The 13,554-nt window shown below is 40.8% G+C and overlaps 1 protein-coding gene across 1 annotated transcript in view; it reads right to left on the bottom strand.

Moving 5' to 3' along the window:
* Positions 1-12,708, bottom strand: part of BLTP3B (bridge-like lipid transfer protein family member 3B) — a gene marked incomplete at both ends in the record, with an annotated part of 53,856 nt that extends 41,148 nt beyond the window's left edge. The window contains one exon of the mRNA XM_084256259.1: positions 12,665-12,708. Coding sequence (XP_084112385.1) covers positions 12,665-12,708 — 44 coding nt within the window. The remainder of the gene's footprint in view (positions 1-12,664) is intronic.
* Between the last annotated feature and the right edge of the window lie 846 nt (positions 12,709-13,554).

Raw genomic sequence — 13,554 nt, 5'->3', positions numbered from 1 at the left:
TCTTTTTAAACATTCTCAAGTTACAGAGTCTATTTGGTGTGGTTATTTTATAATGTGTATGTAAAGAAAAATCAACCAGTCTCATCTAACCAGTTTTCCACATAAACATTTAAAGAATGTAAGAGATTACAGACTAGCAGCATGTGAGCTGTTTTGCCCACAGATATGTTCATTTGGGTTGTACATTATTTTTAAAAACCTTAATTTGTGGGCCCTCCCTGGTGGCACAAGGGCAGCAACGAGTTCCATCCCTGGCCAGGGAGGTGACCCACAAGGCACAGCAGACCTCTCCTGTCTCTCCCGCTGCTCCCCTTAGCAGTGTATTTCAGTCTATCTGCCTGTTCTGCTTCCCACTCTGTCTCTAGTGATTCTTCTCACCTTCCGCACATCTGGCCTACACCTCAGTTCTTGTATGCATAAATAAATAAATCTTTTTTTAAAAAAAAAAAAACCTGGTTAACATTTAACATTGGTAACTTGCATAGATTACAATATTCAAGGATCAAGTTTCAAGGATTGTATATAGTAGGCATACATGAATTATAATGCTTCGGGTAGCTTAGAAAGAAATGATGAGCCTCAAAAGATGGACTGAAGTCAGATATGAAGGGGTCTCACAAACCATGACAAAGAATGTGATTTCATCCTACACATCAGTATTGTTCCCATGAGCCATTCGAGGGCGTTTAGCAAGAAAATAAATAAGATTAACACTTAGAAAAGATCTCAGTAAGTATGGAATAGAGGACTGAGAGCAAGCGCAAACAAGAATACTTAGCTGCAAGCTGATGTAAAAAGGAGTAAAATCTGGGTAGTGACAGCTGAGATACTTAAATCTTACCAGTATCTGCTTTATGCCACATAGTTATGTACTAGGTTCAGGATAAAGTAGATAAAACATGTACAGAGGAGCTGTAGCTTAAACTTGGAATAAAATTAAAACATCTTATTTCAATAAGGTAAGCACAAATCAGAAAAGATATGTTTGAGAGATGTACTCTAGAAAAAAACCAAAAGATTACTCTTATAACTATACTTCATGAACAAAGACTCCAGAGGATTTGCTAGAGATAGTATATATAAAATCACACCCATCCTTGAATACCATTATAAGCAACAAAAACCCATAACTATCAATTTCCTACAGTGAATTTCAAAGGTGTGCGTAAAGGCCTACCTAAGACTTGGCATATTTCCCTTGACAATTTTGGCTGAGATCCTGATACCCAAATTACAGCATGGAATCAAGGAAAACAAAAATGGTACACAACATTTAGGTCATCATGCCTATATAACTGCTGGCTAGCAAATGACCAACAAGCTTATTAACTGTGCCATTACTTCTATGGTAAGTACGTAACGAGTTGCACAATTTTGCCTAGGGTTAGCGTTTAATTACCAACTTCTTTTTCTTTTCTTTTTTTTGGTCATGAGGCCAAACATGTATTTCAAGAAGTAACTACCATTTTCTTATTAGACTTATAGAACAGGTCTGAAGTAGTTATGTGGATAAATTCCTAAAGCAATAGACATGTCCAATAATACGAATTTCTAGGTTTTTCACTGAGTCCTATGTTGAAATTCAGCATCATTTCCACAAAACTGGTTTTATAACATCATTACTTTCCTTGACAATGAATTTTAAAAAGGGGCCAGGGGAGAGGGCAAGATGGTGCGGGTGGAAGGACAATTACATTCTTCAAAAATAAATTATATTTCACTTAGGTTCTTGGAGTTACTTCAAGCTCTTAGATGAAGATTATAATAATCAAGTGCAAAAAAAGGACTCTTAAGTCCTTCAGTGAGAGAGTTGATCAAAATATCCTCTTTATCAGTCTTCTCAACGCTCATTAAATACAGTAGATTATAAAGCTTTACCCATTAAAGAACAGATCAAATGCTAATTACTAGTTCCAAATAGCTGACTCTTATAAAACTCTAGCAACATCACAGATAGCTGGTTATAACTTTAAGTGCATTGCTAAATTTATATGTAAGAAAAAAAAAATATTTTGAGAGGAATTGCATGAGCCTGTAGGGCTACATGTAAAGAAAATGAAATCAGTATCTGACAAAAACAATACAAATTAGAAAATATTCTGAAAGTATCTTTATGTGGGGCATAATAAGTGTTTGCATTTGTAGAAAAACAAAAAGAAAATGATGGGGAATAGAAGTATTACCTGAGGGCAGGAAATTCAGACAAAAGATCCCTATTCCTGGTGAAAGCAAGGAGTCAGTTGCCAGGGTCTCTGAGATTCCTCTGGTACTCATTTGGGTGATTATGAAATTCACAGCACATCAAGCTCCACCACAGCCAGCAGGGATCGCTGCAGGGAATGGGTACACAGGGGACACAGAGGGAGCAAGTTTCAGGGAAGGAAAAGGAAAGGAATGATATGATAAAAATATTTAGCTGTGATGCACTTAAAAAAAAAAAAAAAACAAAAACAGTTGTATTTCACACTGGATTAACTAGTGGCAAAAACTGCTTAAATTCTAAGACTATGATTTTCTTCATTCTCTCTAATACTGTTATTACTACGACTCTAATGAATTCATGTCTTTTTAAATTCTGTATTAAAAATATTAACAAAAATGAGGCAGCTAGATTGTGCAAAAGTTATACAAAGACTTAACTGTACAATTTAGCATTAAATGAAACCAATTAAGACATGCAAGCAATCCAAAGATAAGCTACCTACAAATACAAACTGTAAAATCAGTTTAACTTCCAAAAAGTCAAGTTAAATTTGCAATTATCACTTGACTTCATTGAGAATACTAAATAGTAAAATTACCTATGAAAAATAACTATAGACCAAAGAAAGATGTAGCAATAACCTATATGTACTCAAAGGAAGTCAGAAAACAATAGTATTTATCAGGGGAAAAGTTTTTCATCTAAAGTTTTGGGTTATAAATTTTAAAACCTGCCAAAAAATGTATTCAGGGCAACCAGTTTGTGCGTTCTGTCTTCTATAAAGACCAAAGTAGTATAAATTAATTTATCTAGTCAGTTAAAAGTGTTTCTGAACAATCAATACATAACACAGTGCTGTGGCAGGTGCTAAAGATACCGCAACAGGGCCTCCTTGGTTAAAGTCTGAATGCTGTTAAGCTATCTCTGGCCACTGCTGCAAGATTAGATCCCTGGCCAGGAGCTGACCCACATGGCATAGCAGACCTCTCCTCAGCAGTGTATTTCAGTAGATCCACCTGTTCTGCTCCCCACTCTCTCTCTGATGAATTCTCTTACCCTCGCCTGCTCCCCCGCACCTCTGACCCATACCCCAGTTCTTGCATGCATAAATAAATCTTTTAAAAAAATAAAAACATAAAGATACCACAACAAAGGAGAGAAACACAGTCAGTGCATTCAAAATCCAAAGCTTATATGGGTGATTCTCCCTTACAGAAATGACAATCTAGAAATAAAAACATGATGCTTTTGCTTTAATAAAATAGAATACTTTAAGACCTAAAGAAGTTCAGTGCAGACCAGTGAACACAATCCTAGTTACCGCTGCCCATGAAGATGAACAAAGTAAAGTCTGAGAGAATGGCCTGTGATGAAGGGATGTAGACAATCCAGCTGTTCGAGTCAGAGAAAACAAATTTAATCATCATCCATCTAATAGCGCCCAAGCTGTTGTTCAGGTGTTTTTATTTCTTTGTTTCCTGGAAGTTCCTCTGAGATTTAGACCACCTCTGTCTCAGTGTCTCAACTTCCACTGAAGTTGCATCTAGTTCTTTGTGCCTCACTTATATTCTGTCCTGAATTATTTACTCACTTATGCGCCAGTCTTTCCAAAAGACATCCTAGCTTTTTAACTTTTATATCTTCTAGAACTTTCCTAAGGTTGGGGGGAAAAAAACACGAATGACTTAAAAATGGGATAATCATACTTAGAATATTCCTCTTACCTATCATTAGGTAAGAGAACGCCTACATTATATTGATGCCCTTTTTATAGTACAGCTCAATTATATAAAATTACATCACAGCAGAAAAAAAATTTGGAAAAGTCAATAACACCTAAAACAGTTTTACCAAATTTTTAAATCACTGAATTTTCTGATATTACTGTTTATTCCTAAATATTAATTCTTGACAATGAAATTATACATAAAAAGCTTACAAATAGGCAACAGTAAAGAAAACAACAAAACTGCTAGCCTAGCAATGGCAAGAAGTCAGAGATAACCTCTCTTAATGGTAGTTTTGAGTAGGAAAAAGAGCACATACACATATAGTGTACAATATACAAAACTGACTGATTAAGACATTCAAAATTTAAATAAGTGTTGTAAAGGATTCAAAGAAAGAAGAAACCTATTAATAACTGTTGATAAGCAAGTGAACCGATATGGCCATTATATTTGGCAATCTAGATTTATCTGAAAAAACTAAAAATGTAGGGCCTCCCTGGAGGTGCAGGCGGTTGAGCGCAGAACTGCGAAGGTGTCCGCAGCCTCTGCAGTGCCGGTTCAATCCCCGCCGGCCGTGAAGATACCCACATGGTGCAGCAGACCTCTCCTGTCTCGCCTGCTGCTCCCCTCAGCAGTGTATTTTAGTCAGTCTGCCTGTTCTGTTCCCTACTCTGTCTTTGGTGAATCCTCTCACCCTCACACACATCAGGCCTGTATCCCAGTTCTTGTATAAATAAATAAATCTTTAAAAAAAAAAAAACTAAAAATGTAAATACCGTAAGGCCCAGCAATTCTAATGTTTCGCATCATCCAAAGAACATGAAACCATCGACACACACAAAAAAAACCTCTATGCTCTAAGATGTTTATTGCACTACTGTTTACAGTAGATAGGTCATGGAAGCAACCTAAATGCCCATCAATAAACTATCAGATCAAGATGAGGTAGAGCCACACCATGGAATACTATTCAACCACAAGGAAAAACAAAATGCAGCCATTTACTGCAAAATGGAAGAATTCAAGGGAATTATGTGTAGTAAAGCAAGTCAGAATGAGAAAGACAAATGCTGGACATTTTCATATGAGTGACTGGACAAAGGAAAATGACAAAAACGAGTGGACATTAATAAATCCATCAAGTGTCTGAGATTAAGAGGCAGGGAGAGGGAGAGAGCAACAAGGGATCATAAAGAACTACAGTGGGAGAAAAAAAATCCCACAATTTTATTTTCACACTGAAACTTCTACACAAATGTTCCTAATTGCTTTTCAGTAATAGCAAAAAATTCAAAATTTATACACAACATTAATTTTAGCTAAGAGAAATCTCAAAATAAGTCAATGAATTAACACACCAATAGCAACCTAAACTCTGAAAAATCAAGCAATTACAACATCCTGAATCATGCCTCAGCTCTAAATTTTAAGATTTATTTATTTATTTATACAAGCACTGGGTACAGTCAGAAGCGCGGGAGGGTGAGAGAATTCACCAGAGCCAGAGCGGGGAGCAGAGCAGGCAGAAGGACCGAAGTACACTGCTGAGGGGAGCAGCGGGCGGCAGGAGAGGTCTGCGCACCATGTGGGACCCTCGCCCAGTGGCCGGGGATCGAACCGGCACTGCAGAGGCTATGGGCAGCCTCGCAACCCAGCGCTCAACCGCTGCGCCACCAGGGAGGCCCAGCTCTAAATTTTAATAACTTAGTCTTGATACAGTAAGTGCACATATTTCACCCATAGAAATAGTCATAAAGCCTTTCACTTGTAACTATAGTCCATCTGAGCTTAAGTCACTAATACCAACTGGTAAAATACCAGTATTTAATGGGAATATTAAATTGCTACTCTTAGTTAATATGCAGAATTTAAAACATACAACTAATAAGAGATCAACTTATGAAGGATATGTTTAGACTGGTAACTGCAGTACTATGGCAAAATGTAATACTGCACAAGTGCAAGTGAAAAGAAATGGAGAAATTATGCTTCCTCATTTTCAAAGAATTGCTAGGCAAAAACACCAATTTCCCCAGTTTCAAAGATTTGCAGTCAAAAAATTCCCTAATTTAAAAAAACCTCTTAAGGGACATGCATCAGAATGGTGATAAACTATCAAAGAACAATCAGGAAAATGCTAAAAATTGAGTGAAAGAAAAGTTAATGACTGGGTGGGGACAAAAAAAGCATACAGAATGATGAAATGAAAGAGGTAATACATCTACTCAACACTATTAGGTCTTGGGAAAGTCACAAATCTCAACATTTTAATAATGTTTTCTCTGAGATAAAACAAATCCCTCCTATTTCCAGAAGTGTAACACTCAAACCGCTTTTCAGCAGCAGTTTTCAAATCAACCTCTTGCATTTATTTTTTACAAGAGTCAAGGTCCAGTTTTAGTTGAAAATCAGTACGCACGAAATGGGCACCTGCTTGATTCCATTCTTCTACATAGTGAACTTAATAGCTTAAGGAAAAAAACCCACCCTCTGAAATTCAATCCATGAACCATTTTGCAGTAATTATCATAAACAAAACAAAAGTCACGCAAAAAACACTGATGCTGTCACACTAAAACATGGTGTAATTAGTTCACAAATAAAAGGGGTCTTCATTAGATAACTAATGGGCATCCAAATTAATGTATCCAAAGCCAAAAGTCTGATCTTCTCCAACTTAGTTAACACCCACATCATCCTGTCAGTTGGTTATGTCAAAATGTTGGAATCATCCAAAATGTTTCTCTCTCAGTCTACATCTTATCTGTCAGCAAATCCTGTCATGTTCCCTTCCAAGTACATCGAGAACCTGACTGTATCTCAAAGACTCTACTGCATCCACCTTGGTCCAAGACAATACCTAGATAGTCAATACTTTTAAGTGGGCTCCTGCTTCTGCCTTGGCCCTCCTATTATTTATCTCCCACATGGCTGCAGAGTGATCCCTGGCTCAAAACCTTGCAGTGGCTTCCAGCCTCTCTCAGGATAAAAGCCAAAGCCATTACAAGGCCCCACAAGATCTGGCCCTTGTTTTCTCTTTGATCTCATCTTACTCCACTCATTTCATTCCTCACTCCATTTCACCTCTATTGATGGCCATAATATATTTTAAAAATAAGCATGACGCAGTTCGGGATCTTTGCATTTGCTCACACTGCCTCTATCAGACCTGTCTTCTCAAATATCACCTTCTCAATTAAAACTCTAGATCACCAGATTTAAAACTGCAAACTGCATTCCCTTCTCCCTGCATTTCCCAATCCCTTCCCCAGTGTTATTTATTTCAATAGCAGAAGACACAAATGATATAATATACTTCACTTATTTTACTATCATACTCCTGGATTAAAATGCATTGGGGATAGAGATTTCTATTTTGTTCTCTGCTATGTCCAGCACCATGGACCAGGACCTGAGACAAAGTAGCACTCGCTCAGTAAATATTTATTAAATAATAGTCTGTCTAGTGCAAAAATCAACATTATTGGAGACTAAAAAAAAACCAACTAGTCACCTTGTAACCAAAATAATTTTTTAAAATTCTCAGACATATAATAGTAATAAATTTAGTTTAATTTAGTTATAATATTAAAAGGTAACATTTAACTCAGTTTTTAAAAAGCTGTCTAATCCAAGTAAATTAAATCTGTCTAATCCATATGAAATCAAATTTCATATGGCAGTAAAATTCTAGAAAGACCTTATACTTAGTCATTCTACCCCTGCTTCTTGTGCCAGAATATGAACCACTAACATTTACAAATAGCTGAGGCCATTTCTTACTGAACCTATCCACATAATAAACTCTATGGGTTTTACCATAGAGTGAAAGACATAATAATGACTCTATCAATAATTATATGAAGTTATCATTTAAGAAAATAATTTTCACAATCAAAATAATGTATTTTTTTTAAATGTCCAATACAGGGGCCTCCCTGGTGGCACAAGGGTTTAAGTCTCAGCACTATGAAGCTATCCGCAGCCACTGCAGCATGAGTTCCATCCCCAGCCAGGGAGCTGACCACATGGCACAGCAGACCTCTCCTGTCTCACCTGCTGCTCCCCTCAGCGTGTATTTCAATAGATCTGCCTGCTCCCCACTCTATCTCTGGTGAATCCTCTCACACACACCCCCACCCCCAACCCCGCACCTGTGGCGTACACTTCCGTTCTTGTACGCATAAATAAATAAAATAAATCTTAAAAAAAAAAGGTCCTTTCCTTTTCTCCCCAGCTATGTGCGGCTGCCCTCCCCTCACATAGCCTAAGCCACCCTAGAATTACCTTGTGAGGCACAACCTAGAACTCCCATCACTTTGCCATTCAGTCATAAGACCCTGCAAGTGTCCAACCCTTTCTAATCTCTTCAACAAATATTCCAAACATTCTACAATCTTCTCAGGCTCTCTACGCCCCACCTTGCTTTCTGTTCCTTCCCCTTCATTTAGGGAACATGTCTTGTTGAGACTGTCAAATAGTTTCTCCTACCTATATTCTGGCCTGAAACCAGCTCCTTTCCAAGTATGGGTAGTGCTCTAACCTTCTCATAAATTCTGTAGGATACTGATATCCTCCCTATATGCTCTTTTCTACTTAAGTTCATCAGAACCTCTGTAGACCTCATACTGTTCCACCTTAGATAATTGCTTCTCAATCCTGGGTTCCAAAAAAGCCAAACTGATAACCAGGTATCTTTAAAGATCATATCCCTCTTTTGTGCGAAATTCTTTATTTTCAGTCACCCCTGGAGAATGCAGTTCAATTTCAACATAGCCAATGAGGTCTCTGAAATCAAATTTAGTTCAGTGCCTATTACAGACACAAATGGAGCAGCAAGTCTGACTGCAAATAGTTCTCCCTATGACCATTCCTATCTTTGCTATATAAACCTTTGCAATTGCTAATTGATCCGTAAAAAGATAGAAACAAGACAAACAGGTTCTCTCTCCTAGGAATCTGAAACTTGACAAGAAAGGTCAGAGGCTGGGAGTCATGACAGACAGGACAGCCCCTGAAAGTAGTGGGTCTCGGCCAAAAGCTATTTTGTCCCCCAGCGGGCACTTGGCAATGTCTAGAGAAATTCTTCATTGTCAGGACTGTGGGAGTGCAACTGGTATCTAGTGGGTAGAGATCAGAGACACTGCCTGACATGTCACAATGCACACAGCAGCCCTCCACAACAAAGAATTATCTTATTCAAAATGTCAATAGTGCTGAGGCTGAAAAACACTTCTCCCAAAGGAAGTTCCATGAACTCTTCTAATAAAGTTCTAGGCGATGGTTGGCTTGCCATTTCAGATTCTGTGACCCACCCCTGGTTATCTACTTCCCTTTCACCTAAGTTAAAGAGCAGATTTCCCCCACCCCATTTTATGAATCAGAAAAGTCTTCAGAACTTCCAAATGTTCCCTGAGCGGCAAAAAATCACTAACCCACTGCTTTCAACCACACAAAGACGCTACCAAGGTGTGGTGCAAGTCTGTCTTGCTATCTTCCACTCCCCAATATATCTCGTGCCCAGCACTGAATGCCCTGAACTTAGCAGGAAGGGAAGAGGGCAAGTGGATGCGAATCTTCCCTACCCCATTTCAGGTTCTCATCGGTCTTCAAGCTTCTATTTTCTCCCTCCATACCTCTTCTTAAGCCCATCAGTACACACAGTTACAAATAATGATGTCTTGAGCTAAAAACTAGCTCCTGCACTTATTTCCTTTCTTAAATTTGTGAGAGCTGTTCTGTAAAACTTCCCATCCCCCTGAGAAAACAAACCCTCCTAGCAAAGCCTCCAAAATATACTCTGTGCCAGATAGAGTATGAAAGTGTTAAAGACAAGACACCCAGTCGGAAATGGAGTCACTTCTACTAAGCTTCACATCACCAGTGACTAGCTTAATTATAGTTTCAGCCTCTCCCAGAAATGGAATCTTAAACGGGTCAATCAGAACTAGGTCAGTACTAGTGAGGCAATCCACCTGACTGACCCCTGCCATCTCCTAGGGGAAAGTGACCTTCCCACAACCAAGCTACTTTTTGCTAGCATAACTTCCTTATTCCTGCTACCTTCTGTCTATGCGTCTCTAATTCTGTGCAGCTACTTGGGAGTCCTTTCTATGTGCTTGACGGGACAGCACCCTATTCAGTTGAATAAAACCAATAAGATCTTTATAATTTAGTCAGTTGAGGTCTTCCCTGACCCCAGCTCCAGAGGAGAGTGCAACCCCCCACTACCATAAGGTATGCATTTGGGGAAATCACAGGGGTGAGCATACCCCAAGTGCCCCAGGAAAGCTTCTAGATCATGGTGGTGCCTCATTTTTGCTTTTTAAATAAATAAAATCATTTTATTATTTGTTTTTTAGTATTTTTATTGTGTATTAATTTTATTTTCTTACATAATTTTTGTACAATATTTGATTTCTCCCCTGCCCATCACCACCTCACCCGTGAACCATCACCACAGTTAGTCCCTTGTGCTCGCCCCTCTCCTGTTTTGACCTCCCCCCTCCCCCTTCCCTGAAGTATGTCTCAGATCTATAATTTGCCTGCTAATTCTCTGTGGTGTCTTTTTTTTTTTTTAAAAAAAAGGGGGATCTGGGTAATTTCTCCTTCAAGTGTATTTCCGGTTTTACTTCTCTTAAAACCTAACTGCTGACACCCCCTCCCACCACCACCACCACCATTTCTCTCTCTCTTCCCTTTCAGATCACTTTCAAGTACACAAATTGTTTTATTAACAAGGCCAAGACATACTTGAGATACAAAAAAAATAATCAGGCAGAGAACAGTTATAGATTCACACTTCCCAAATAATTCAGCATTCAACTGGAATGCCTACATTATGCTTGTCTCCAAGCAAAAATTCCTGCCCTTATGGAGTTTATATTCAAACACAGAAGACAAAGGGCAAATAAACAAGTATACATTACAACACATAAGGATGAGTGCTACAGAGAAAAGGGAGCCATGAGAAAGAATGTTTATTATTAGAAGGTAAAATGTTCTAAGTATTCCCACTAAATTATATTTCAGCTGATATGTCCAAAACAGTTACATATTCATTACCGGATTATTAAAAAATTAAGCTTGACCCAGGTAATTTCAAAAATTCATCCCTACTTGAATAACTCTAATTTATTACATCAGTCAACAGCATTTCAAAAATTCATCTCTGAAAAAATATCCTCATCACAACACAGTTATTAGAAATCATACAGATTAAAAAGTAATCCTAAAGTCTCAATTCTGAATATGTGGGATAATGACGTAAGCCATTATCTCTGCTATTAATTTTTAAGAGCCCTACTCAACAGCTCTACTAGAGAATTAAATGCCAATGCCCTAAAGCACTCATTGATTAATTTAACTTTTCTCTCATGCATACAGGCTGGAACTTAGTCTTGTACCATCATCGTTGGGAGAGTGAGAAAACACATTCAGATCATTTACTATAGGGCTGAAATTTCTTGGGGAACTGAATATGAGAAAGACTGGGGGACATCTGACAAGTCACTCCTTACCTACACAATAAAAAAAAAAAAGAGATAAAAACATTTTTCAAAAATAATTCAGTATGAGATCATACTTACAATTGTAAAAGAAAGTTTCCCATTAGTGATAATACCAAAAAATGCATATTTATAGTGCTGCTACAATGTGTTACTTTTTCAGAACCTGTTTGATGTTAGTCAATGTTATAAATGAAGAAAATAAAATACTCGCTGACTTACAGAAATACTGATTTTTGTGTCCCAACACACAACCTGTGGTAGTCATCCATGTGGAGAACCAAGAATAATTATTGACAAATACAGATCATTATACCCAAGGCTTTCCTAAAATCAGTTCAAAGTAATCGCTAACTTACCAACAACAAAGAGAAGCCTCCGACCAAGAGCTTTTAATTGGCTGCTAACCACTTGGAAACAAGATACCAGATGAAGGAAAAAAAAAAAAAAAAAAAAAGATCCTACATTTAGCCCGTGTCTTGAGACAAATATGGAGACGCCAGGAGCAGTTAACAAAACTGCCAGCTTTACTGAGTCATGTTTCTGACTAAAACCGCGTTATGAAATGGAAAGAATATAAAGTCTTGGGTTTTGTCACCACAGATGTTGCCTCCCTTCGTGTATCAGCCTCAGATTTTAAAATGCAAAAAAAAGAAAGAAAAATCTGTTCTGTAAAAATGATGTGGGGCTAAAAAAGCCTCCAGAAAGAACTTGCCAAGGTTGGGGACTCCGCTTATTTACCCAAAACAAATCCTAACTGTGCAAACCGGCACACCCTCAAATGCACCCGAGCGGGAACGGCGAAGCGGGGTGAATCCAGACCAAAAACAGGGGTGACATTTCTCCGAGAAGGCAGCAGCCGGGATGCGGGGGTCCCCCGAGCGCCCCGCGCCCCGGCTAACGGAACCGCTCCGCTCCTGGGCGACAGGCCGGGCTCAGCTTCCCCCCAACACGCACCCCCGACACCTGGGTGACGCCCGGGCTCTCCAGCCACCACGCAGGACCTCCCCGGAGGGGTCCCCGACGCCCCCAGACGCCGCGTGGCGGGGCGACCCCAGCCGCGGCCCCGCGAGCCGGCCGGGCGCGGCGCCGGCCCAGGGGCTGGTTCTGGGGCGCCCCGAATCCGCGACCCCCGCCCCGGCCGAAGGGGGGGCCCTCGCACGCCGCCCCCACCCCGCCGCCCGGGCGGCAGCGGCCAGGCCCGACGCGCGGGGCGCGCTGACCTGGAGAGGTGCTTCAGGATCTGCTTCTTGATGAGCCCGGCCATGGCGCCGGGGCGCGGGGAGCCGCGCGCTCCCTCGGCTGCTCACTGCCGGGCGAGGGGCTCCTGAGACTGGGCGCCCCGGAGAGCCCCGAGGCCTGGGCCGAGGCCACAGCCGCCGCCGCCGCGCCCGCCGATGACCCGGAGCATTGCGCTCAGGCCTCCGCGGCCGCTGCCAGCGCCATCTTGGCTGCGGCATCACCTAAGAGACCTGAGGGAGTGCGGGGGCGGCGCTGTTCGGGGCGGGGCGAATGGGGAAGAGGCGGGGCTATCGTGGGTCCGGGGCGGGGCGAGAGCGGGTTCGGGGCGGGACGAGCGGGGAAGGGGCGGGGCGAGCGCGGGTTCGGGGCGGGGCGAGCGCGGGTTCGGGGCGGGGCGATCGCGGGCAGGGGCGGGGCGAGCGCGGGCAGGACTGGCCGGAGTTGGAGGGTGGGCAAAGCGGGAGCGTGCAGATGGGGCTGCCGCCTTCTCTGTGGACACCAACCCTGCCCCCCTCGATTGTCCTGCCTCTATAGGGGCATTTGATTACCAATCCCAGAAACTTCAAGGCCTTCAGCCTAACCCTCCCTTTTGTCTTATTCCTGTCTCCACCACTAAAAGCCGCTGTCATATCCTGTTTCTCTTCTTTATTTCCTCAGAATTTGTTCCAAACACTGCGGGGCTTGCTTTACTCTCTTTTGCTTACTCAGCTTTCTTCTTCATATACTTGCCTCTGTTTCTTCCCCTTTGCTGAAATATTCTAGTTTCCCCTGGCTAAATACTATTTTCAACTCTTAGCAGAAGTACAAGTTGGCAACTTGTCTTTTTTTTTTTTAAGATTTTTTATTTATGCATACAAGAGCTGGGGTACAG

The sequence above is a fragment of the Talpa europaea genome, assembly GCF_964194135.1.
Source record: "Talpa europaea genome assembly, chromosome: 15".
Lineage (NCBI taxonomy): Eukaryota > Metazoa > Chordata > Mammalia > Eulipotyphla > Talpidae > Talpa > Talpa europaea.
Note: the sequence above shows the minus strand (reverse complement) of the source record. Positions and strands in the feature narration are given on the sequence as shown.